This window comes from Glycine max, chromosome 11, assembly GCF_000004515.6.
Source record: "Glycine max cultivar Williams 82 chromosome 11, Glycine_max_v4.0, whole genome shotgun sequence".
Taxonomy (NCBI): domain Eukaryota; kingdom Viridiplantae; phylum Streptophyta; class Magnoliopsida; order Fabales; family Fabaceae; genus Glycine; species Glycine max.
This window is the reverse complement of record NC_038247.2, coordinates 4,594,576-4,618,309: the sequence shown is the minus strand read 5'-3', so window position 1 is coordinate 4,618,309 and position 23,734 is coordinate 4,594,576. Positions and strand designations below refer to the sequence as shown.

General features: G+C 35.0%; 1 protein-coding gene across 1 annotated transcript; it reads right to left on the bottom strand.

The window, feature by feature from the left end:
- Positions 1 to 227: 227 nt before the first annotated feature.
- On the bottom strand, positions 228 to 23,139 carry LOC100807530 (protein furry homolog). Its single transcript, XM_006590606.3, has 17 exons — positions 22,237 to 23,139; positions 22,017 to 22,135; positions 21,028 to 21,073; positions 20,808 to 20,880; positions 20,636 to 20,693; positions 19,185 to 19,280; positions 17,989 to 18,106; positions 17,646 to 17,912; positions 17,458 to 17,559; positions 15,059 to 15,386; positions 14,820 to 14,933; positions 10,413 to 11,041; positions 10,030 to 10,226; positions 6,841 to 7,048; positions 5,790 to 5,909; positions 4,706 to 5,476; positions 228 to 3,451 (listed from the first exon to the last, which is right to left on the bottom strand). The coding sequence occupies exons 1-17, from the start codon at positions 22,330 to 22,332 to the stop codon at positions 401 to 403; spliced, it is 6,393 nt and encodes a 2,130-aa protein (XP_006590669.1). The 5' UTR covers positions 22,333 to 23,139; the 3' UTR covers positions 228 to 400.
- Positions 23,140 to 23,734: the final 595 nt, after the last annotated feature.

The window sequence follows — 23,734 nt, the reverse complement described above, 5'->3', positions numbered from 1 at the left end:
TGAATATTTAATAATTACCTTTGGCAACTAACCAAATTATTTGTTTTTTTAATAGCATAGTAAAAAAAACTAAAAAAACTGTCCTTTTAATGATTATTATACGCAACGTACTGAATTCCTGGATCCTCCAAACTATGCAGACTGTTAGTGAAAGACAAAAGCATATAAAAAAAGAGCAAAATCTTATAGGACAAGAGGGAACTGAAGAACAGCATAGCAATGGTGAATTTTACCAACAAAGTTAAATTGTGCATGCTATTTGAAATCAAAATGATTTTGTTTACAACTACACAGAATGTTACAAAACTCTCATCCCAGCCTATGTAGTATGTACAACCTCTACCCTGTAGCAATCCCTACATCTTTGGACAGAATATATACAGCAAATGAAATTATACAATCATGGGTTACCAATATTGGCCACAAAAGGGACTAGCTTTTTCTGGTCCTTTCTCTTACCTAACACACTTCTGTCCAATACCCGACCAATTATCAGACGAGTATTATGCAGAGCAACCTCCCTTGGTGACATCCCAGACTCAGTTGACCCAACCTGTCCAGGAGTAGAAACTGAGCCTAGTCCTGATCCGAAACCATATTGCAGAGGGCCACTGCGGGCCTTGAATGAAGTCTGTGGAGCAAGCAACTTTTCTTCAGTTCCACCAATTCCATTCTCCAACGAACCAGGTTCATAGGGATGAGAACCAGTCAATGAACTGCAACTTTGTAGAAGGGCTTCTAACACACTTAGTGCCTCCCAACACAAAGTGCTTTCTACTAATTGGGATACAATTGCATAAATATGTGGACTCTGGGTAGCATCCATTGGTGTGTGCTGGAGGAGAGCTTTGAGCATAAGTAGAATCACACGTTGATACTCCACCGGTCCTTTTTCCAGAAGCCTTAATAAGTGTCCAAAAGCCAAAGTTGAATGTTTTGGAAACCATTCATTGCATAAAAGTGGTGAAACACAAGCCAGAAAATTATCAACACTCTTAATCTCACCACGAGAGTAAATCATAAATACAGTAGCTAATTCATCAAAAGATTTTGCTCGACACCAGATTGCAACATTGGCAGCAACGGAGCAAGCCTTTTGATATTGATGTTGGAGTGGAGAAGCTGGACCTATCACTATGTCTTTGCTAAGTTGAAGACAGAGCCAAGGGAGTAATCCTATGATGTGCATCAGGAGTCTAGTCTCAGCATCACCAAATATAGAATCACATGAATGAACTGTTATACGAGAGAGGACATCAATTGAGACACTGTGACTGACACTCGACATAAGTCCTTTAAGAACAAGAGGCTGCACCCCTTCAAATGTCGGCAAACTCCCCTCTTGTAGAGGTTCATAGCCACTTTTAGATTCTGTGCGCTGAAATTCTCCTAAATCACTAGTATTAAGTTCATCTCTGGGCATACTTGAAAGGAGTACATTTTCTGTTGTACGATCACGGAAAGATAAACGATCAATCACATGAGAGAAAAGCTCTAGAACCTGGCGGTAGACATGGACAAAATCCGTATGCATCATAGCAACACACCCCCAAAATAGCTGAGGATAGAGTATCACTTTCTCTGGCTCCATATTCTCCACCATAACTTGCAATGTCATCAAAATTTCCATAACAAATCCCAAAACTTGAGGTACTGGATTTCCCAGACATCTATGGAGGCACCGTAGAAGGGATACACAAGCACCACTTGTTACACTAGGTCGAAGTGCTCTGTAGATCTGATGTGAACGACAGGCAAGGTGTTTTGATGTACATTCCATAGCCCATCTAAGTGCTTCTTCTCCCCAAGTCTCCCGAAGGTCTCCTTGGAAGAAGATGGCATCCACCATGCTCTGCACTAAGGCAGAAAGAAGTGCTGCACTTGGAAGCCCAGTTCTGACAACTGTTGGATCTTCATTCTCCCACATCATGCTTCCTCGCTTTGATTGTACATATTTAATTAAGCTCACAACCTGCTGCTTGTTCTCCCTATCATTATTTTCCACCTCATACTGCTCCAAGTGGCGGCCTGCTAGGGAATATAGCAGATTAACAAGTAAATGCTGGCAATGCTCTAGTACAATGTCTTCTGAGCTATCCATTGAAACAAAGATAACATGAAAGAGTAGAGGCAAGTATTGGCGGAAATCTTCATCATTCTCATATGCAATTTCAGCAAGAAGAATAAGTGCTATATCTGCATGCGTAAGTGAGTGCTGCTGATGTCCCTGCAGAGCTGATTGAAGTTCTTTTGCATTCACGGCATGCATAGCACTCCCAGCATGCACTCCATCTTCACCTGAGTTTGGAGTGTCAACAAGATAATCTCCACTGTCTCGTGAAACATGGCGGCTACGCAAACTCCCTGTTGAGCTTCTAACACCCATCAAGGGTCCTGACATATTAACCAAGGCTGGAAGGAGCTGCCCTGATCGCCCAGTGCTTACTGGGACAATATTCAACTCTGGAGGCATTGGACTTAATGGGCCTGATACACTCCGGCCTGTCATGCCTGTTGTTCTCCAGCTCAAGCTCCCACTAACATTTCTTAGTGGACCATCAAGAGAACCTCTTACAAGCAATGGGGACATGTGTGGTTGGTTATCCATAACTGATGTCATTTGGGCCACAGCCGGACCTTGTGAGAATTCTAGCACAAAATTTGCACTGGCATCACCCTTACTTGCAACCGGCTCAATGCTATCCTCTAGAAGTCGCTGAGACAATTGGAAAACTAGGTGATCTATAGTCCGTTGAGGGCATATTCGTGCTAAATATAGACTTACCCGTTTTGCAACGCTGAAGTATGTAGCAAAAGCACCACTTATTTCAGTTGATGCATTTGAATCACAATCTTCAATGCCTTTTGTGATCAAGAAATCTAAAACAGGGCTGATATTCTTATTTTTGCTCGCAATTGTGCTCCAAAGTTTCTCAATTTCATCGGGAAATTGGTCTCCATGCCGCCATGTTACATAGTAGAGACTTTTCAATAACCTTTCACTCCAGCCTTCCTTGAGTTTCCAGAAATTCAGGTTCTCAATCCATGGAGCCATGCATGTTAAGACCTGATGCTGTGCAATTATATCAACAGCATCTAACTGCCTCTGCATAATCTCCTCACAAAGAAGTTGGCTTAATTCAGGATGATCTTTGGCAAGTTTACAGGAAAGCTTGTATTGGAATTGTTGGTAGGAATCAGGAAGATTACCAACAACAGCAGCTCGATAACTTCCTGAGCCCTCAATGCCATCCTCAGCCCATTCACGAACAGAAAGTGTCTCCAGCATCTGAAGGGCATCGTCACGAATTTGCCTTGATGGGTCTACTACCTTGTAAAGGATCAGACTCAATAATCTCTGTATTTCACAGTTTGGTATCTCTTGGCGCATGTAGACCTCAGCCAGTACACTGAAGTACCCATCGGCTACAGAAGAATTAGAGTGGTAGCACTGCAGAAATCAATTAAGTTGAATAAGCTAATACTAATACTAATAAAGTGGAAGAAACAAAGGCATAATTTGACTGAAACCGTGCGCTTGAAATTTGAATACAACACCGGTGTGATTTTATATAGGCTTATTGAATTAATTACAAATAAATTAGAGGATATTCAGTTTCCTCTAAATCAGAGATTATATGCCTATAAACTACAATTATCACAACGAATGCAGAATATCACATTCTGTCCGATTCTCAATAAACACATATATTCTAAATATTATCATTGTTTTATAAATATCTTCACAATCACAATTTCTAATGATTATATTTGTTTAATGTAGTTGCTATGAAAAATAAATACACTATAAGCACTCAGTAAAATAAACTGAGCTATATTTTGCTTCCCACTGATTTCTTGAAGGAATTCGGACCATATAAAATCAAATAGAAACTATCAAAACTTTAAATATAATGAAGTTTAAAATTAGGAATGTTTTTGTATTAAAATACTATTGTATAATAAAATCAAAATCATCTAATATTTAGAGTAAATATTTGTAAAATACAATGTCAAAATTATATTGCATGTAGTAAAGAATAAAAATGAAAATCAAATATTGTAAGGAACAAACTATGTCTCCTAAAAGCTTATGCTATTAGGTGCAGGCTCATGAATGACTTTGCACATCTATACATATTTCCTCATCCAAGAGTCCTCTAGACTTAGAAGAGTAGACAACCTATTTTTAATTTCACATCATGTGTACAAATTCATTTTTATTTAGAAGAATAGAGACAACAAAGATCAAATTACTAACTCTTAGGTCACAAGGTTCAGATACATATCAAGGATCGACTCTCTTAGAGGCAAGTGCATGTTTACTTATGCTATTGAATTGGAAAACAGACATCAAGTTAAAAGGGGTAGAAAAGATAGTTTCAACTAACAGTGGGTGCGAAATCACATTGATAAATGCCAAACAAACATGCTATAAGCTATTAGGTGAAAGTTCATGAATGACTTTATATTATTATGTCCTTCAGCATCAAGACAAGTTACTTTTGTCATTACCTTTTTAACCCTGTATAGTATACCACCCATCCATGGCTTTTAAACAGTGACGAAACTTCATTGCTAACTCTTAGGTTCCAAGGTTCGGATACATATCAAGGATCGACTCAATTAGAGGCAAGTGCACGTTTACTTGGAAAACAATCCCTAATAGGATATAATGCACAATATAGCATGAAAATGAATTTACCTGATCAATACAGGAGGGGAACAAGTCCAAATTTGTAAGCAAAAGATTCTTCAAAGCCAATTTTGCTAAAGAAACACGGTGATGCCCCCCCTTAAGCCTGTCACGACCAGCATTTCCCCGGCCACCTTCCCCCTGGTACTTGGTATATGATGGAGTTCTAGGATCAGCTGGTGAGAAACCAAATGGAGCCCTTGGTGTAGGCTCCAAAAACAAACCATTAATCCAAGATATCACACGTCCACTCATTTTCCTTGCATTGTCATCAAAACATGGTCCATATAAAAGTGATGCTATTGCATTCATGGATGCCCATTGGATTGCCTCAACTTGTTCATTCAATTCTTTGTCAAATGATATTTTATCCACAGAATCTTTTGATCTTGCATTTTGGGAAGACTTATAACGATCAACTTCACGTCTATAATCACTGACACCATCTTGACCCCATGTACTGCCTGTATCATCACACCAGGAGAGAAGAAGATCAAAGTGCCGCTTTCTAGTTCTAACATCAAATTTCTCAGATTTTGAATCAACAAATTCAGGGGCTAATGATCGTAGAACACAAGCAAGTGCAAAGCGGAATGGTTGCATGTCTTGAAAACTTTCAATAGATGTTGAGATTAGTCTGGTTGTCTCATCAATGAATTTAAGATAATGGAGGCGGAACACTGGCTTCCGTGTTAGCATGCCAGGCCATATATTTTCTGCAACAGTACGATAAATATTTGCGATGTGGACACGAAGTTCTTCCCGGCGAGCCTTTTGACTCTACCAATAAAAATATAACTTGTAAGTGCCAAACTCTAATTCAAAAATCAAGGAGAAGAAGCATCTTAAACAATACTACAACAAAAGATTTCTTAGTTTCATGACTTTTAAGTTGAAATATGGATATTGTCTATAACATTGTTTGAATATGTTGGAAAGGTTTAGGAATTCTTTTTTTTTTTTTATAATTTCTATCACTATTCACTACCATATTGTCCATGTCATTTATAATTATAATTTATGATAACTACCTACCTCGAGTACTCAATGGCTGATAGATATAAAAACAAATTTTACAGATCCATAACAATACCTTCCACTTTGGTTTTCCTTCTGTCTCAGAAGAAACCTCATCAATAAAAGATGAAAGTTCACTGAACATGATTTCACATGCTTCCAAGTGTGAGCGGCCAAGAGCCATGGTGGCTGCATGCTATATCAGAAACCTTGTTAGCAATAAACAGAGACAACAGAAGTGATGGATAAAAAATTTGGCAGTTGAAAATTTAAATGCCTTTATATCAATAAAACTGCAGTAATTAACAGCCAATAATCCTCTTAATAAAGACTCGAAACAAGCAAATATAAAAAGGATTTCTTTCAATGGTAAAATCTCACAAAAATAATATTCAACAGGCATAAATGCAAGAAATCGAATGAAATGAATTTTAGTTTGGTTTTCTAACATCACTAGATATAATATAAAATCCATGATTTGTCTTCACTTAACAATTTAAGCTTTTGAGATAGTTGGTTCATAACAATTTATTGTGAGAAACTACAAAAGCAAAGCATAAACTTCCTTCAAAAAGATATATGAAGGTTTAAAATTATCAGGGTTTAATTGGGTGTGGATATGATAAGTTTGGTCAAACTATAGGCAGTTACGATTCTAAATACATCTCCTACCCTCATACATCAATTAGAAGAACTATAAAGGAAAACAACGAGATCAAGATAGGTAAAACGAAGGATTAATATTTCATACTTAAGTCTAAAAAAGTTTCCAAACCTGTCACCACAAAATTATATTTAGAAGTAAAATAAGAAGCACTATGACAACATAGCATGTACTCTGCATAACTCACATCCAACTTTATCTTCAATTTCTTTATTCAAATTGGAGACTTGATTGGTCTTTCTTACTATTCAATCAAGGACCTAATAATAGTTTTAATCATATGAAACAGAAATTAAAATATAGTAAACAAAAGATATTTTAAGTTTATCATTTATTCATTTGGGTTAGAAAACATGAAAAATAGTACTAAACAATACATCAAGTATGCATGCAACTCTTCATGCTTTGACATAGACTGCTTATGAAGATAGACTAATGGATAAGTTAAGTGAGGCTCTCTTACAACGTGAACATCAGATCCTGATTTCAATGAAGGGAAAATAAGATGGTAAAGATCTTTGGTAGACTCTCGAGCAACTGGTGGACATGAACAGACAAACATGGCATACATAAGCCACTGGTCCAGTTTATTATCAACATCCTGTGACTGATGAGCTTTTCCACCCAATTCAGCAGGTGTGATATGAGCAAGACGTTGCATGACCTCTTTCCTGCCCAAATTTAAGTGATATTTGCTAAGTTTTGGATAGCAATTAAAAACAGACCGAATGAAGAAGGGGTGGAGCAATGCAAGTGAGAATAAATCTTTTTCTTTTCACCATAATAATTATAAATCACTCAACGCAACTTTTTTTTTTTAAATAGTTTATATGAAAATTAATGCAAAAAGTACCAAGACCTTACTTTATATTGTAAGCCTAGCAAAGTCAAGTACTCAACAAAAACAACAAATAGAACGAATATTTGAAGATTATATAAACTATTCAGAAAAACTCAAGTCCCTTGTCGACCAGAGATAAGGCTAAAATAGAGTATATAAGTGAGAGACAATCCTCACCGTATGAGTTAACTTTTGGGGTTGAGTTAGGCCCAAATCCACATTTTAAGATAGTATTAGAACCTATCCTAGATCCATTAAACGGGTCACCCACCATGTCATCCATGCACCAAGCCCAATATTGCTGGGTGTGAGGGGGTGTATTGAGAAAAACCTAAGTCTCACATTAGCTAGAGATAAGGTCATAATAGAATATATAATTGGAAGGCAACCCTCACCATATGAGCTAGCTTTTGGGGTTGAGTTAGACCCAAACCCACATTCTAAGATAAACCAATGCCTTTTTCCTTCTAGATGTTGTTGGCTACATAAATCAAGTGAAACCATTGTGTTCTATCAAAAACCAAAAATATAAATAAACCAAGAAAATATATATCCCAGCCATTTATTTCAGCAGGAGAAAGTAAAGCAATCTGCAATGAAGAAGGATGCAAGTGATTAAGGGGAAAAAATGTGTATGTTACTGCCCATGCCTTTTTTTACCTTCTTCTATATGTGTCCTTTACATATTTGCTTCCCTTGGAAGTGGTAATGGTTCTAATATTAAATTTTGGGAGGAAAACTGGATGGGACTAACTAAGATTGTAGGAGATTTGTCTGTTGAGAGAAATTTTCCCACATCTATCATCCAGCTTCAGTACATAGCTCACTTACCACAATTTTTATAGCATTCGAGATTCCATTTGTCTAGAAATTTCCACTTTTCTCGTAATTTAAATGATAAGGAATGGTTTGAACCGAGGCCTCTTTTGGATTGCATCAACTCTCTTTATTTGTCTTGTAATCGGATAAGAGGATTTGGACTCTTGATCCTTCTAAGGTGTTTTCATTTAAATCCTTTTTCGAATTTTTAACTTATTCATTGAATAGATGGTATAAATTGGATGAGTAGTTTTAGGATTTCGATTAAGGTTAATTTTAAAATTAGGGTTTTTTAATTTAGGATTATTTGTTGTTGGCGATCCCACATCGACTAGTGATATGATCATAATCGTGTATATAAGTGGGGGGGACAACCCTCACCATAAAAGTTGGTTTAGTAGGATTGAGTTAGACCTATAACCCACGCTCGAAGATGGTATAAGAGCCTATAGCAAGTATTTTTGGACTTATCGGGCCATTATCCGACAACCAACAAATGTCCAATCCTGCAAACTTTAAGCTCAAAATGTCACGTCCTCATTATGAGAAGGGTGTGTTGGAGATCTGACATAGACTAGTGATATGGCCATAATAGTGAATATAAGTGGAGGGGTAACCCTCACCTTAAAAATTCATTTTGTAGGGTTGAGTTAGATCCATAACCCACATTCTAAGATTTGTTATAAATTTTTAAGAATTTTATAATATTTTGTAGTAACTTATTTCAATTCATTGTTAATTTGTTATCAAATAACGGTTATGGCGGCGTCATGGTGGTATGTTGTAGTTTTTTCACATGGTGGCACAATGGCACTGCAGCAAGATGATTTCCTTTTGAGTATTCTTCTATTTTTGTGAACTTTGATTGTGGCTTGATGCCTGCTGAGAGCCAAATCAACAAAAAGAGTTAATGGATGAGAGGTAAATTTCGTTTGGTTGCTTATCCAAAAGAGCCAAATCTTCAATTTCAGTTTTCGGCGTTATCCTCATCGTTGCAGATCTGATATCTGCAGCTAGCAGATTCATGCTGATACTTGCTTGTTGCCAAATAATACCCTTTTGTTTTGGGAAGGGAAAGAATCCAAATTGATCAAACACCCGTGGAAGAGAAAGTTACAGTAAACCTATTTGAATTTTGTGGAATTTTTTAAAGTCAAAGTATTTTTTAGAAAATGAAAATAAAAGTTTAAAAAACAAGTTTTCTAATAGTTGCAAATTTGAAAATGAAAATAGAAAATATTTTCTTGAACCAAACGCCTAGCTTTTCTAAAAACTTCCTTTAAAATGTTTTCTTCATTGAAAAACAAAGATCCTTTTATTTTTAGAGCTTTTATATAATTGTGTTTGGCTTAAATATTTTTTAGAGAAACCCAAAAAATGTTGAGCCATACACCACCTAAATACTCATTAGGTCTCTTAAGTTATTCATACTTTCTGCATAACTGATAACTGATATTTCCTATATTTATTATGGGGTATCTGACACCTGAGCTGAAAGTAGTTTGCTTTGAAGAGGACCCTAGCCTTGTTTATCAAGAGAGTAACTTGCCAAGATAAGCATTTAGTTGGCACAAAATGCCTATATTTTTAAGGATGTGTCATTGTCATTGGCAATGCAGCTGACTTCTAAGTGTAAGGTTACTTGCTCTATTGATTTTTCTCTTTTGTCTCTGTTATTCATTCTCCCATTTCATTGAAGGATTCCTTATCTTCCAAATTCCTTCTACTTTCTTCTATTGAAAAAGTATTTATTTAAGGGTTGACTTTTATTTATTAGGTTCCTACCCTCTGTAAAGGGTTTTGACAATTGTTACAGGGGTATTGTTGGATCAAACATAAAGAAATTTAGTATCTTTTCTTGGCTTAACCAAAAAGACCAGTCCCCTTTCGATTGCTCTCTGGATCTCTTTGCCCATGATTTTCCTTTAAAATATATTTACAGAGCTTGGAGTTCACTGAAGACAGAAGAAGGAAAAGGAAACATATACTTACTTAGCTTCCTGAACTGAGCTTGGAGAAAGTTCGGCAGCATATTTGACTAGCTCACTAAGACACCGAGCCCACCTGTTCTTGTCAGGGCTCTCAAATATTATAGATTGAAGTGTCACTTCAGGAGGAATGGCATCAGGTTCTCGTTTCAAATCAAATGGTCGCCCTGAGTCCCAATAGCAGTTCTGAACAATCTCATCCTATAATGCCAAGGTATTTATATCTTTAAGGGGACAAAAGCTTAATATGACATGATTGAACCCAAAATAAAAGAATAAATATGATAAAATAAATGAGTGTATCCCATAACAAGATAAAATATCATTCTGACGAAATTGAGCCTTAAAATAAAAATAAAAATAAAAATAATAAAGGCAAATGCATACCCCATGTTCTTCCAGAACATCAATAATAAATATTGGTTCAGCTTCATATTTCAAAGTATGATTTGGTTGTTCATGCATCTTCAGATCCCGAATATCATTCCTCAATGCACGAACACAACGCAATAATTCTAATGCTGTATGCCGAATTTGACTATCAACGGAACTAAGGAATATGAGGCCAACTGCATCAATTTCTGATGCGCGAAACTCAATTGCTTCGCCTGATTGTTGAATGGAAGACTTTCTGAATCTCTCAGTTTCATGCCCTAGAGATTTTACATCTGCTTCAAGTTGTATCCTATCATCTATTAGACAAGATCTCCAGAAGCGCATGAGTTCCAACAGGCGCCCTAATGATGTTTGGATGAGCAGAGGAAATTCATCAGGAAGTCTTAATATGAAGTTGGCCATTCCCTTCATTACTGCAAAACGACGGTGGGGGAGGTACTTCACAATGCGGTTTAGTACTTGCACTGCTTCTTCACGAACACCGGGGTCAATACTTATTCCATGTTGTGGTATTATTTCAGTAATTTTATCAGTTCGCCCAACTTCTTCTATTAGATTTGGGATGCACTTTAGCACAGAACGGAATAGATACCCTTGAGACTTTTCCTTGGTTACAGCATCTACAACATAGTTATTATGATGTCACAACGGGCAGAAATTCAATAGTCAACCAATTAACCAGATATACAAAATTCTATATTTAAAAAAAAAAAATAACAACAAAGAAACTCCCATCCTATGCAAATGAGTAGTTTTTCCAGTTTGCATCATTTCAATCCTATCATTTTTTAGAATACTGATAGGCATAATTAAGAAATGTACTGAAACTCTGAAAGGCAGACCAATTTGAAAATATCTTCAATTCTCATAATTGACTTCAAGTCCTCAAATCTAAAAAATATTTATTCTTCAAATTCTGCTAGTACTTTATCAAGTTCAGCAGTGTTCCAAAGTAATTGTGAAGTTAACCAACATTCATAGAAATCAGTACTGTGCAAGAAAGAGTCAGAAAGTGAGAGAAACGTGAGAAAATATTCAGAGAAAATTCAAAGAATTTAAGTGTTCTATTACTGAGAAAGTAACTGAATTAATTGATTAACTTTGCAAGGAAGGCCATAAATATATTTATAATTAGGAAATGCTAACTGTCTAACTGCTTAACTACTCATCAGCAGTAACAGCCTAGCTGACACTGCATAAAGTCCAATAACAGACTCAATTAACTGCCATAAAAGTAGTTACTCTAATATATATAAACATGAATTATTTATTTATAAATCAGAAAAGAAACTTGTCAGCAGACAGAAGACAAATGGAGAAGCAGATAATAAAAAATAGCCCTTGAAATCAAGAAAACAAAGTGGAAAAAAAAATAGACACTTATATCCCCAATCTCTCTGAATGAGATCTATTGAAGATGAGTTCCTAGCCTAAACACATTAGTTGTGAATGGTAAAATAGCCAATGCGGTCCTTTCAAATATACGCTAGTAAAGAAGTCTGTTTTCAGAATCAAAAGTACTCATCTTTTTATGCATTGTTTCCCAAAGCATTGAAAAAAGAAAAAAATATTCTTAAAACACAAGACCACAAGACTACCAAGACAACATATATATATTAATCTAGAACTAAGTTACAACTTTTCATTTCACTTTAAAAATTTTAGAAATCAATCAAAACATAAAAGTAGAGATGCTGTCCTCTTCTTTGAGGAGGAAAAAAATAATTACTTGGAATTTTTTTTCTCTTTTTTCATGAGTAGTTCAAATTTTATAAACTGTAGATAAGACAAACTATCGTGCGAAAAAAAGTAGTACTTAGAGATTCTGATTCAAGGAGTTCTAAATGAAATTGAATCTAGGTTTGCACACAGATCTGTTGTTTATAGTGTGGATACAATCAGTCAGGGAGCTAATTACTTGCTAATTTAAAATGATCCAACGAATACAGCCAACAAACTATATGTGCTAAATATGCTAATTTTATAACAAGGATACTGCCCTTAGGTTTATGATTTGTATCAAAATTAAAAGAGAAAACCAAAGTGGTGCGATATGCAATTATTATTATTGTCAAGAACTAAATCAACGATAAAGCTTCAGTCATTATGAGCAGGCATGTTAATGGGTTGTATCTCTAACACTGCCCCCTCACAGAAGATCTAGGGTATGTACAGGATGACGTTTTAGAGGTAAAGAGAAAGGAGGCAATTTTTATATTTTTAAATAGAGTTATATAGTGTTTATAAAATAAACAAAAAAATTGGGATATTGAGTTATGGAAAGTTATCATTGAATTTCTTTTATTTTGAAAAGTTATCAAATTAGAGAATATTTATTAGAAATGAAAATTTTACCCTCTTCCCTTTCCCTCCAAAACTCAACTCCCAAAAATAAAATTAGGCTTGAAGTGTGCACAATGCATAGGATCACTTTACCTTGTGCTAATTTTAATTTAATTGTGAAGAATGAGAGTAAAAATTGTTGTTAGGAAGAATGTAGTAAGGATTTAACTCCTAACAATTTGATTATATTCACAATACACTTTATATACCATATCAAGAAATAAACTCTCCTAAAAGTTTCAGCTATTGAATCTGGTTTTTGTCGAGAATACTGATAACTGCGAAATTTGAGTTAATTTGATAGTTAATCTTGACTAAGAATGATTGCAATTTCTTTACTTTATCGTTATTTTTAATAAAATAATAAAGAAATTAATATCTTTGCAGTTTTTTATTAGGAGAAGTTAAAAGAAAAAGATTTCAAGTGCTTTGGAGGAAAATTAATGCAAAATTTTTAAAAAAAAGCCTTGAAGAAAAAGTTGAAGATTGAGACAGCTCACTTAGCGCGCAAGACAAGTTCAGCGCGTTTTGCTTAGCAGCTAACTCACGCTTAGCACGAAGAAGCCTAAAGGCACGCTTAGCGCGAAAGCCTGCATCGCGCGAGGGTGCGTGATAATTAAGTTACCTTAGGCCTATAAAAGGAGTAAGAAGCAAAGGAGAAGTACACATCAGGATACCAATCCCTACACACCTACAGATCGAGACACCGAGACTCAGAGCTCTCTAATGAATATATCCTAAGCCTAAGTATGTCAAATAAGGAAAATCCTCTATCTATGTCTATTATCTCCTTTTCTTCCTCTATCTATGTTTATTATCCCCTTCTCTTCCTCTATCCATCCCTCTTCTTCTATCCGCATTAGCCCCCTAAAGTGTATAGTCTCTCATGATAATGAGAGGCCAAAACCCTATTGTTGAGAGCTTAGCAGCCAAATGCCCTTGTAATGTAATTTTTCCTTACTATCGATTTAATGCAATGTCAATTTTTTATTGTTTCTTTCCTGTGCTTTATTGTTATTGTATGGCTTCATCATCCATGCATTAGTTTTAGGGGTTATACATTGAAAAATGATAATTTCTAAAGAACTGGAAACGGACATCTAAACAATTCATTGTTAGGGATAGAGTGACTTTGTTTTGCCTATGCATACATCTCCATATTTCATGCAATTTACTATTCTATCTTCGGAAAGGGATTTGGAAGAGAGAATAGATAAATTGGATTCTTCATCGTGAGGGATCAGGATTGAGTATCTTAGTAGACATGGGTAGAAATTGTAATAATATTAAATAGAGACACACATTCATATTGCATCAACGATAGTTAGGTATGTTAGGCCCCAACATATTTAAAATTCTGAATTGATCTTTTTATCATCATTTTTTATCTTCTACTTTTCTTATATTTTACATTAAAATCTCTTATTTATTTTATCTTCTAATCTCTTATCTATTATTTTAAATCTTTATCTTATCTCTTACCTCTCTTTATCTTTGGTTTGTAAATTGGATTTGCATCAATCTAAGTACAAAAAAAAAGTCTTTGAGGATTCGACACTCGGACTTCCGAGTACTTTACTACCTGAGACGATTTGATGCACTTGCCAACAAGTTAACAAATACAACACTTGAATGCTAATCAAATAAATATTGTGACGTTATTGTCAATTGAAAAGTATAATAATGTGTTTTATTAAATATTAAATATGCTTAATTGATCATATATTTTGGATAAATAGGTTCACCATTTCTATCCCCAGTTTTCTCATTCTCCACTATCTTCAATTCTTAATGCCTCTACCTTCCTCCTTATATATATTTTACAAAAGCACAAAGAAAAGTATTTGTACATCACAAAATAAAGAGAAAATTTTGAAGCAGACTTAAATACATAAAATATGATGAAAGCAAAAAAAAAAAATTAAAAATCCCATAAGTTATAAGTAAAGAAATATGTTTTCCACAATTTAATTTGAGGTTTGATTCAGCCTTTTCACTGTCATGCTTATACTCAAACACACTTCAATCCAGGTAGCATATAATAGAAGCAATTACCTATTGTGGTCCTTGATGATGTCAAAAGTGCTTGACTATACGTTTTATGACAAGACCTTAATATTGACTCAATTGCAGCTTTCACTTTTGGAATATAGTGGCCTATATCAGGACCTGCTCATTCAACAAAACTGTCAGAGTTCTACTGCAGAAAATGAACCTCTAAACACAACCATGTACAATTATTCTTGGCATATGATTAATTGTACCTTTAAATATATCAAAACCAAAATGCTTACTTGAAGGCGACATGACAATGGCAAGCAATGCACGAAGACCAATAACCTTTGCTTCACTAGGATTGTCTTGCTTGAGTAATTCTAGTATCATATGGTTCATGGTAAAATCAAGGTTATGTTCAGCTATAGTTACACAGAATTCAACCAGTTTATCATGTTGAACATCCTGAGTAAGCAATCCTTTCCTTAGAACTGCTAAAAGTTGTGAAGTTACACTGTCTAGGTTGTCCCATATCCGATTTGGGGCCTGGTTTGCCGCATGGACACTCAAGTAAAATCTTAAAACTCGATGAAGACAATCTAAAGCCATGAAACGATGATTCTTATCCTGCATGACCAACCAGGGAATAGATTCTTAATATAATTTATAAAAAAACACACAATGGATAGAAATAATGAAGTAACTATGAACTGTAGTCGGCCACTTATACATCTTAGGAGTTAAAAATGTTAAGATAAATTCCACATTTTCACCAGGGAAAGAAAAGGACATTTTATCCACCCTTCTCTGACTTGCCTATTGCTTGGACTAAATGCCTTTGAGGACACCCTAAATGAGGATGATGGAATACAGATTAGGAACATGTACAATATATATATAGAGTATGAATATAGATCATATCATTTAGGAATGAGTTTTTTCTTTTCTATTAATCAATTAATAATTCTAAATCTCATTAGGAAAGAGAAAAGAAAAATTCCTACGTGTAGCCATCCAATTTAATTGTATTGGATGCAAACGATTATTTTGAATTTCATTCTTTTACCAAACAAAAAAAGGGAAAAAAAACCTTTTATATATTCATATATTCAATCATGCCCCAAATTTATATTCATATATTTAACAGTTATTTACAAAAATAAATAACTATAACCAAGTATTTTCCCACTAGGTGGGGCCAGCCACATGAATCAAGCAACATTATATTATTCTATTGTAAATCATGTCTACATGAATCAAACAACACTATAATATTCTGTTGACAGTTTCTCAGACCTTATAATGTCGTTAAACAGTTTTGTAAGCCAGCCAACACCCTTCTCACCTAGACCCATACCATAATAAGTATAACATCCGGTCCAACCACTTTGCCATTTGCCATGGTTTTTTAACCTCAAGCTCTCAAATTCTACAATAAAAGGTATAATTTTGGTCTTCATCCCTTTTGTTTAGCCTATCCAATTGCAAAAAATTAAGTCATTCATTAAATAGCTTGTGAAAGCAATTTCTCCATCTTTCCTTAATATCTCCTTCCATAACAAAGACTTAACCTTCTCCATCCTTAATGCATGTAACTTAATCCAAGTCTCTTGATTTTCTTTCCCAACTTTTAGCAAGCAAGTAAATCTTTTGGTGCCTAAGAAGTGGTATAACCCATCAAAAACTCTAACTCTAGCCTCACCACCTTCTGTATTCTTCTTAGCTACCACATTTTTTCCCCAATTTTTAGCATTCTTACACAGGGGCATGCTTTATAACATCCCTTTTAACCCTTACTTTATCTTGCTCACTTGCATTCCACCACCATGATTCTTTACCTTAAGTCCAGCTCTTGATTCACCAAGAGTCTCATTTGCTACCTTCCTAATCCCTTTGCCACTATGTCCCACACATCATCTACACTTCCATATGCCTCCTGGCACCCTTCCTCCATAAATATTCACCAAAAGCTTCTTTGTTTTTCACCTTCAATTGCCATCACTTGATCTTTGAAACTCTATCTTGGCCTTTTGTCCTTATTCTCTTCTCCACTCTTACATTACATCCATAACCAAAACTCTATGCTGGGTGGTTAAGCTTTGCCCAGGAATGACTTTGCACTCCATGCAAATTTTTCTATCTAATTTCCTTATGAAAAAGAAATCAATTTGTGAGCATGCCACCCACTTTTGTAGATGATAAGATGCTCCTCCCTTTACATAAAACAAATGTTAGCTACTGCAAAAATGTTACAAAAAGACTACTACATATTAGAAATTCAATGAAAACATATAAATCTATATGAGCAATGCTGCAATTTATTTATTCGAGGAAACTTTTTATGTAGAAACACCACATTGAATCAAATAAAACTTTAATCTCAACATAGTAAATTTAGGAGAAGGATCCCCATACCTAGAGAGAGAAGTACGTAAAAGGAAAGGAAACAAAACAAAACAATTTTTTAAAATATATACTTTATCTTTCTTTTCTCATGCAAAAAGTAAGTTTAGCAATGATGAGTAATACTTATCTGAAACATGAGCATTTTACCATGCATGGTATGCGAGATAACTTTTTAATTAAAAAATTCAAGACCAAATCTCATTTAACCTCTTATATAATAAATTCTGTAAAGTTTATTGATTACCACAATTAAAATGTAAACTAAACATGTGTGAATTGAATTTGAACTTACCCTAAGAAGTTTGTAGAGTTGATCCATGTGAGGACTTAAGTTGTTGTGAAATATTTGAGGATCACCAAGACATAAAAGAAGAGTTACCAATGGATACCCAACCTAGATGACAAAATGAAATAAAAACTTCAGCAAAATTAACACTAGAAGACAGGAAATATAATAAAATTGGTAAGAGAACCACATACTGCAATGTGTTTGCTCTGTTTATCCATCCAATGCATGAGCTGAACTCTTATACGTCCAACAGCTTCATACCACAACGTTAGTGCTGGCTCTACACCAGAAGGTGGCCACTGGCTTTTCCCAGCATCTGCAAGAGGTGCTAGGATGTTTGAAAGCATATTGCATAGAGCATGGTGAAGCTCACTTTTCCGTTTATGAGCCTGACGGTTTATAGGGTGTGCTTTTGCAACAAAAGAAGCAGAAGCATTTAATCCACCCTCGGTTTTAACCTGAGAAGGAGCTTATATTTAAATTATACTAACATAATGTAATATTTTACATGAAACATTTAATTGTTACACATACCCCAAGCTTCAGGTAGCGCATCCCATTAATGATACTAAGCGTTTCACTTCTAGCGGCGCTAGTATCAATTCGACGGGTGTTGAGTTCCATGAAAAACCGCTCAGTAACAGAACTAAACCTATAAAAACAAGAAAGGAATACCATGAAATAACAAAACAGTTTTTCAGTCGAGACACAAAACAATAAAATAATGGTTCCACTTCGTATTATAAGCCATGGCAAACTGAACAACAGTAAAAGGAACTGAAGCAGAATCACCCAACAACAACAGCCTTAACCCACTAGAACTGATCCAGGCTCACCCATCAAATTTTAAAATTAACACATACACAAAAACACCAAAAGTTAAACATGTAAAATTACCAATCTTTAATATTTAGGGAGACAACTCCACATCTGATATGAGAACTGAAGTATACAATTCATTTCTTCTAAACTAGTACACGAGATTTTATGTTCTTAAAATATCTTCAGATACACTTTAGGTTGCCTTACTGCAACTAAGCCAACAAATGAATGTCGGGTACTGATAGAACATTAGCAATCCCAATACAGAATGAAAAGGCAATAAAGACCCAATAAAATCTTATTCATTCATGAAGTCAAGCCCATAGGCATCCAATTTCACTTTTCTAACAAGGAAAGCCAGCACTAAGGGCACCAGAAGGTGATTCACATCTCAAGAGAATTTCTAAGTGTCAGTATATTAGTAACGCTATTTGCTTTTTTGAATAGAATCTATATACCATTGTTTTATTCAAAATCGGTATTAAAGGCATCAACTAATAAATCAGAGAAAACCAATTAAGGTATTTAGTCCATACTACAATTCACTTAAGAACTAAATCATAAAACTGTTGAATTTCTCCTGCTAAAACCAATAGTCTACATTTGTCAGGACTGAGTACAACACCTTAAAAGCCATGACACACCTAAAGAAGAAAACTACATATTTAAAAAAATTAAGATCAGTCAGATTTCAATGTATAAATTATCTATATAATGGCCCTTCCAGAATTTAAAAAAATATTATCTATATAACTCATGAGGCCCAGCATAAATTTGTGTATGTGTCAAAAACAAATGAATCTGATTGATATGAAGATGTATTCATTAAATGTATTAACCTCATAATCATCAAATAATTTTTTATCATGCTGGATAAAATTTAAATACAACTCTGATAAGTCGGATACCTGATACGGGATAGAGCACCTAAGAGTTGAGCAACTAAGTCCAGAAGAAGCCCCCTCAAATCAACCAGTGAGGGATATTCAACCTGGCTAACAACCCTGCAACAAGAGCACAATAAGTTCACACCAAAGTTAATAGAAGAATAAGAGAATTAAAAAGTCTATGGAAACTTAATCATGAAACGTTATATTTTGTTTCAAAAACAACATATTCTTAGACTGAATGAGAATAAATATATTATTTCTTTCAACATAATCTTATCTATAATTCAGCTTAACTATATTGAAAACACATCCAATATTGAATAGCCCAAAAATCAAATTGAAAAGAAGAGTTGCCTGAGGATTATACAATTACTACAGACTTTAGGACACCTCAAGAACATTTCAGCTGTGTTTATGATGTGAGTTCTGTTGGAAAGCCACCTTAACTGCGGTCACCCCTAGCCCACCTTAGTTGTACGTGTGGCTGGTAACTGTGGGCAGGGGGGGAGTTGAAGTCTAACTCTTAACAGTGTAACCAATAACAGAAGTACTGCACAAGTAGAAGACTAACTACTCTACAACTAATAGCAGCTTTGGAAATGGACTTCTACAATTTATCAGGAGCAGTGGGTTTAGCCAGCATTGCTAGACAATTGCTTTATATCCATCTAAGAGGTTTTGGTTGAAGAAATAGTGTAAGATCTGTTATAAAAAGAATATCTAGGAAATATCTCAGAATATGATTATTCATGTTAGAATATCTTAAAAGTATCTTATATGATCTCTTAGGATTGGTTCCAATATTTCCTTATATTTCATTCTTTGTTACCTTATTTATTTAGGAATCTTTTATTAGCATAAATAGAGCTTAGTGTCATGTCTTTTGTATCACGTCACATCTCATCATATTTAATCATCACATCATATAACCTATCAGGTTGTTATACACAAGTTAATGTATTCAGAATCCCTATCCTCTTCCATCCTCCTTCCCTACCTAAGTTGCCATAATTTCAACAAGATCCTTGAGGCAGTGCTTTTTCAGGTTTCTGGTGATTTTAGCTGAATTAAAATGCGGAAGCTTTTACGTATAATCATAAGTTTTTCTCTTCACATTTTTTTATTTAGAAAACTTTTCAGGCTTCATGGGAGATTCAACCCATGAACTTATCAGGGGGGCTTCTCATTCTGTATTGCACTTATAAAAAGAAGGAACTTTTTAAACATATAGGTTAGGGGCTTTTCTTTCCCACAAAAATGACACAATCTACATAAAAAATGAGCAATTAAGAACCTAACGTTGACTTCCACAGTCTGAACTGAAAAAAAGTGGAATGGTATTTGATTGTTGAATCCTATATTACATAATTCAGTGACTGGCCCAATTGCTTTGGCAGTGACTACAGTTTTATTATAAAATATTTTTATATTAACTATGAGCACAATACAGGGATCTAGCACAGCATTACCTGTCTGCATTTATTAACCAGTCAAAAACAAAATTTTCAAGCCCAGACCACAGCTTCTCTGCAACGAAAAACGTGCAAAGGTTATAAGTAAAAATAAAAACTCATCAGACAATAAATGCACATAATATATTAAAAACAAACACAATAACATAGCTACAAACAATGTACAAACCAGTAAGCCCCTCTTGTGGACAACACTCTACAAAGCGGATACACGCTGAGCAAAAAATGCACTCCACCGCAAGCTAAATTCCATGCAAAACATGCTATCATAAACCTCAGAACCAATTAACCATAGTTCTCAAAATAAAAAGTGAAGCTTGTGTGTGGAAATTCAAAATTTCCTAGGCATTCCTTATTTCATTAACATATTGAAATTCTTGCACACAAACCTTTCTTTGGAATGTTGATGCATCATTTGCACCCTTCGGAGATTCACTACAACAGGGAAAAAAATAAAAACAAAAAATAATCATTTAAGTTCGTTACTTAAGTGCAACAGGGTTGGAGATGTATAAGTTCATGCACAAGTAAAGTTTCACAACATAAACTAAAGGCGAAAATACACTCTTGGTTTCTCATCTTGTTTTTTTAAACTTAAATCCATTAAGATTAAAAAATTTCACTTTGGTCCCTTAAGCTGTGTTAAGACCGAGTTGGTCTTTCTGTCTGTTTACCACACTAAGGGTGTGTTTGATTTGGCGTTTGGCCACCCAAACAAAGTTGCACCTGTTTGTTTGGCAAATTGTTTTTCAAATTGAGTTGAACATGACTTTCACCCAAACTGAGGTTTAGCCCAAAGCTACTCCTCTATTGCTTTATTGTTGAACGTGGAAAGTTCCAAACATAAATCAAGTTACATTATACCTACTTTTAACTAAACTTAATTTTACAAAGTTAAGTTCAACCAAACTCCAATTTTTCAATTGTAATCCAAACACACACTAAGTTTGCGCTTCAATATTAGTTGGGTTCAACTAAACCCATGCTTGACGTCAATCAAACACACACTCACCTTGCTTCTCCATTTACGCATCAAAAAATGTACAACTTAACGCAAATCAAACGGTTTCCAAATACACACCCCAACTTGGTCACAACGAGTGACAAAGTGTCAGAGATGTCTTGTCAGTTGCGTGAATGACCCAATTTAGTCTCACCAAGACACTTAAATTAAGCGAGACATCTTAAACTTAGTGAGATTAACAAAAAAGAAAAAATAAGATAAAGGACCAAGAGTGTATTTTAGCCTAAACTAAACTATACCAGTTATGTTAAAAAAAACATGAAAAATACAAAAATCACCAACAACAAATTGTTAATTAACTAAGATTAATAGAAATAAATAGCAAAAGAGGAAGAGTTAATTAATTGCCCTAACCTCTCTCTCCATCTCAATAAGGCTTCCAGCAGCGGAACAGGAGTGTGGCGCGCCACCATAGCAAGCGAATCCAGCACTTGCTCGTAGGCCGGATCAGATGGTCGCAGGTATTGCCCATCCTACGGTACACCCTCACTCACACCAGTTAGTTACCGAATCCAAAAAACACGAAGTTGAAACTTAACTTTCAAAAAAAAAAAGTGTGAATGTAGGTATGTACCTGAGCTTGCGCGGTTTCGATACGACGCCGTGCGAGAGGGAGGAAGCGCTGAAGCAGAGCGTCGACGATCAACTTGGCGGCACTCCCTGCCTTCATTTCCAATTTCAATTAGAGAAAAACCATTCGATTTTTATTTTTGTTCTGATTCTGATTCACTTCGCAATTGCGATTGCAACTAATAATAATAATGATAATTGAAGATAAAAGGGAAGTGAAATTCGGAGGAATGTTTGTTGAATTTGCAAGGGTTTGAGGGTTTCAGAGTTGAGGAGGATCTAAGTTCTGAGAAGGTCGTTCGAGGTTTGGCTTCCGTGACGTGACCATCGCGGTGAGCCTACGCCGAAACGAAATTATTAGTGATTAACTTAGGAAACATCAAGCCACTCTTCCCTGTCTCTAACATAGCAGAAGCCGGAACATCAATGGGGAAGTAAACAACAAAGAAGCAAGGAAATCAATTTGAAGATATAGAAGAGCTTGAGGCAGGGAATGATGGCAAAACATAACAAGTTGATGGTGCATCTAATCTAACGATTGATCATGGAATGACAAGATCTAAAAAGCACAACGAAAAAACCGTCAGCTTCGAAACTTCATCTTCACCATCGAGCTTCCAATCTCGGAATCAAACAGGATCGTCGATTTACAGGGAGGTTAATGCGCGCGTTCACTGACGCCACCGTTCTGAGTTCAGGGAGGTTCGTCTTCGATCATGTGTGCGTTCTCCCTCCGACAACGCCAGAGTGACACAACAAAGGATAGAGGTAGGCTAAGAATTTTTTTACGTTTTGATTCGGGTCGGATAATTCTGCACAGCTCTAGGAGTAAGTGTAATGAACAACCATAAATTAGGAATTTTCTTGGTAGGGTTCTAAAATGAAGGGGTATGAGGTCTAACAAGGGTAAGTGGTCAGTGTAATTAATTCTTTATAATTATATACAAATAAAATTTCTATCCTATGCAATAATAGCTAAAATATTAATCACAATAATTTTTTTCCAGATAACATTATTTTAATGTATAATTTTTTTTTATAAACTATATGAATGGATATTATTAAATTTTTATTTTTATATATTTTATTGTTTAATGAGGGTGACAAATATATTTTCTCATTTTAATAAAGTCACATGTATTTATCTTAAAAATTTATATTTTAAACCTTCTAATTTTGTGTTTGAATTCCACAACCAATTCTCATGTGACAAATAAATGCATTTCTTATTTTATCAAGATATAAGTATTTAGATTAGTGTCGTTCTTTGGGGTGTGTTTTTAAGTCCAAGTACAAAATACTATATTGTAGTGCTTAATATCTTACTGCCGGCAGGTGGAGTTGATTATAGCTTCGCCAACACTTACAACTACGGCATCTGGACAACTAGGCAACACCGCCAACACATGTAGGCTTTCATTACAAATCAACATCTTAACAATGTCGGATCATGAATATAAGCTCCTACTTATTTCAATGTTGAAAAAACAATTATTTCAATA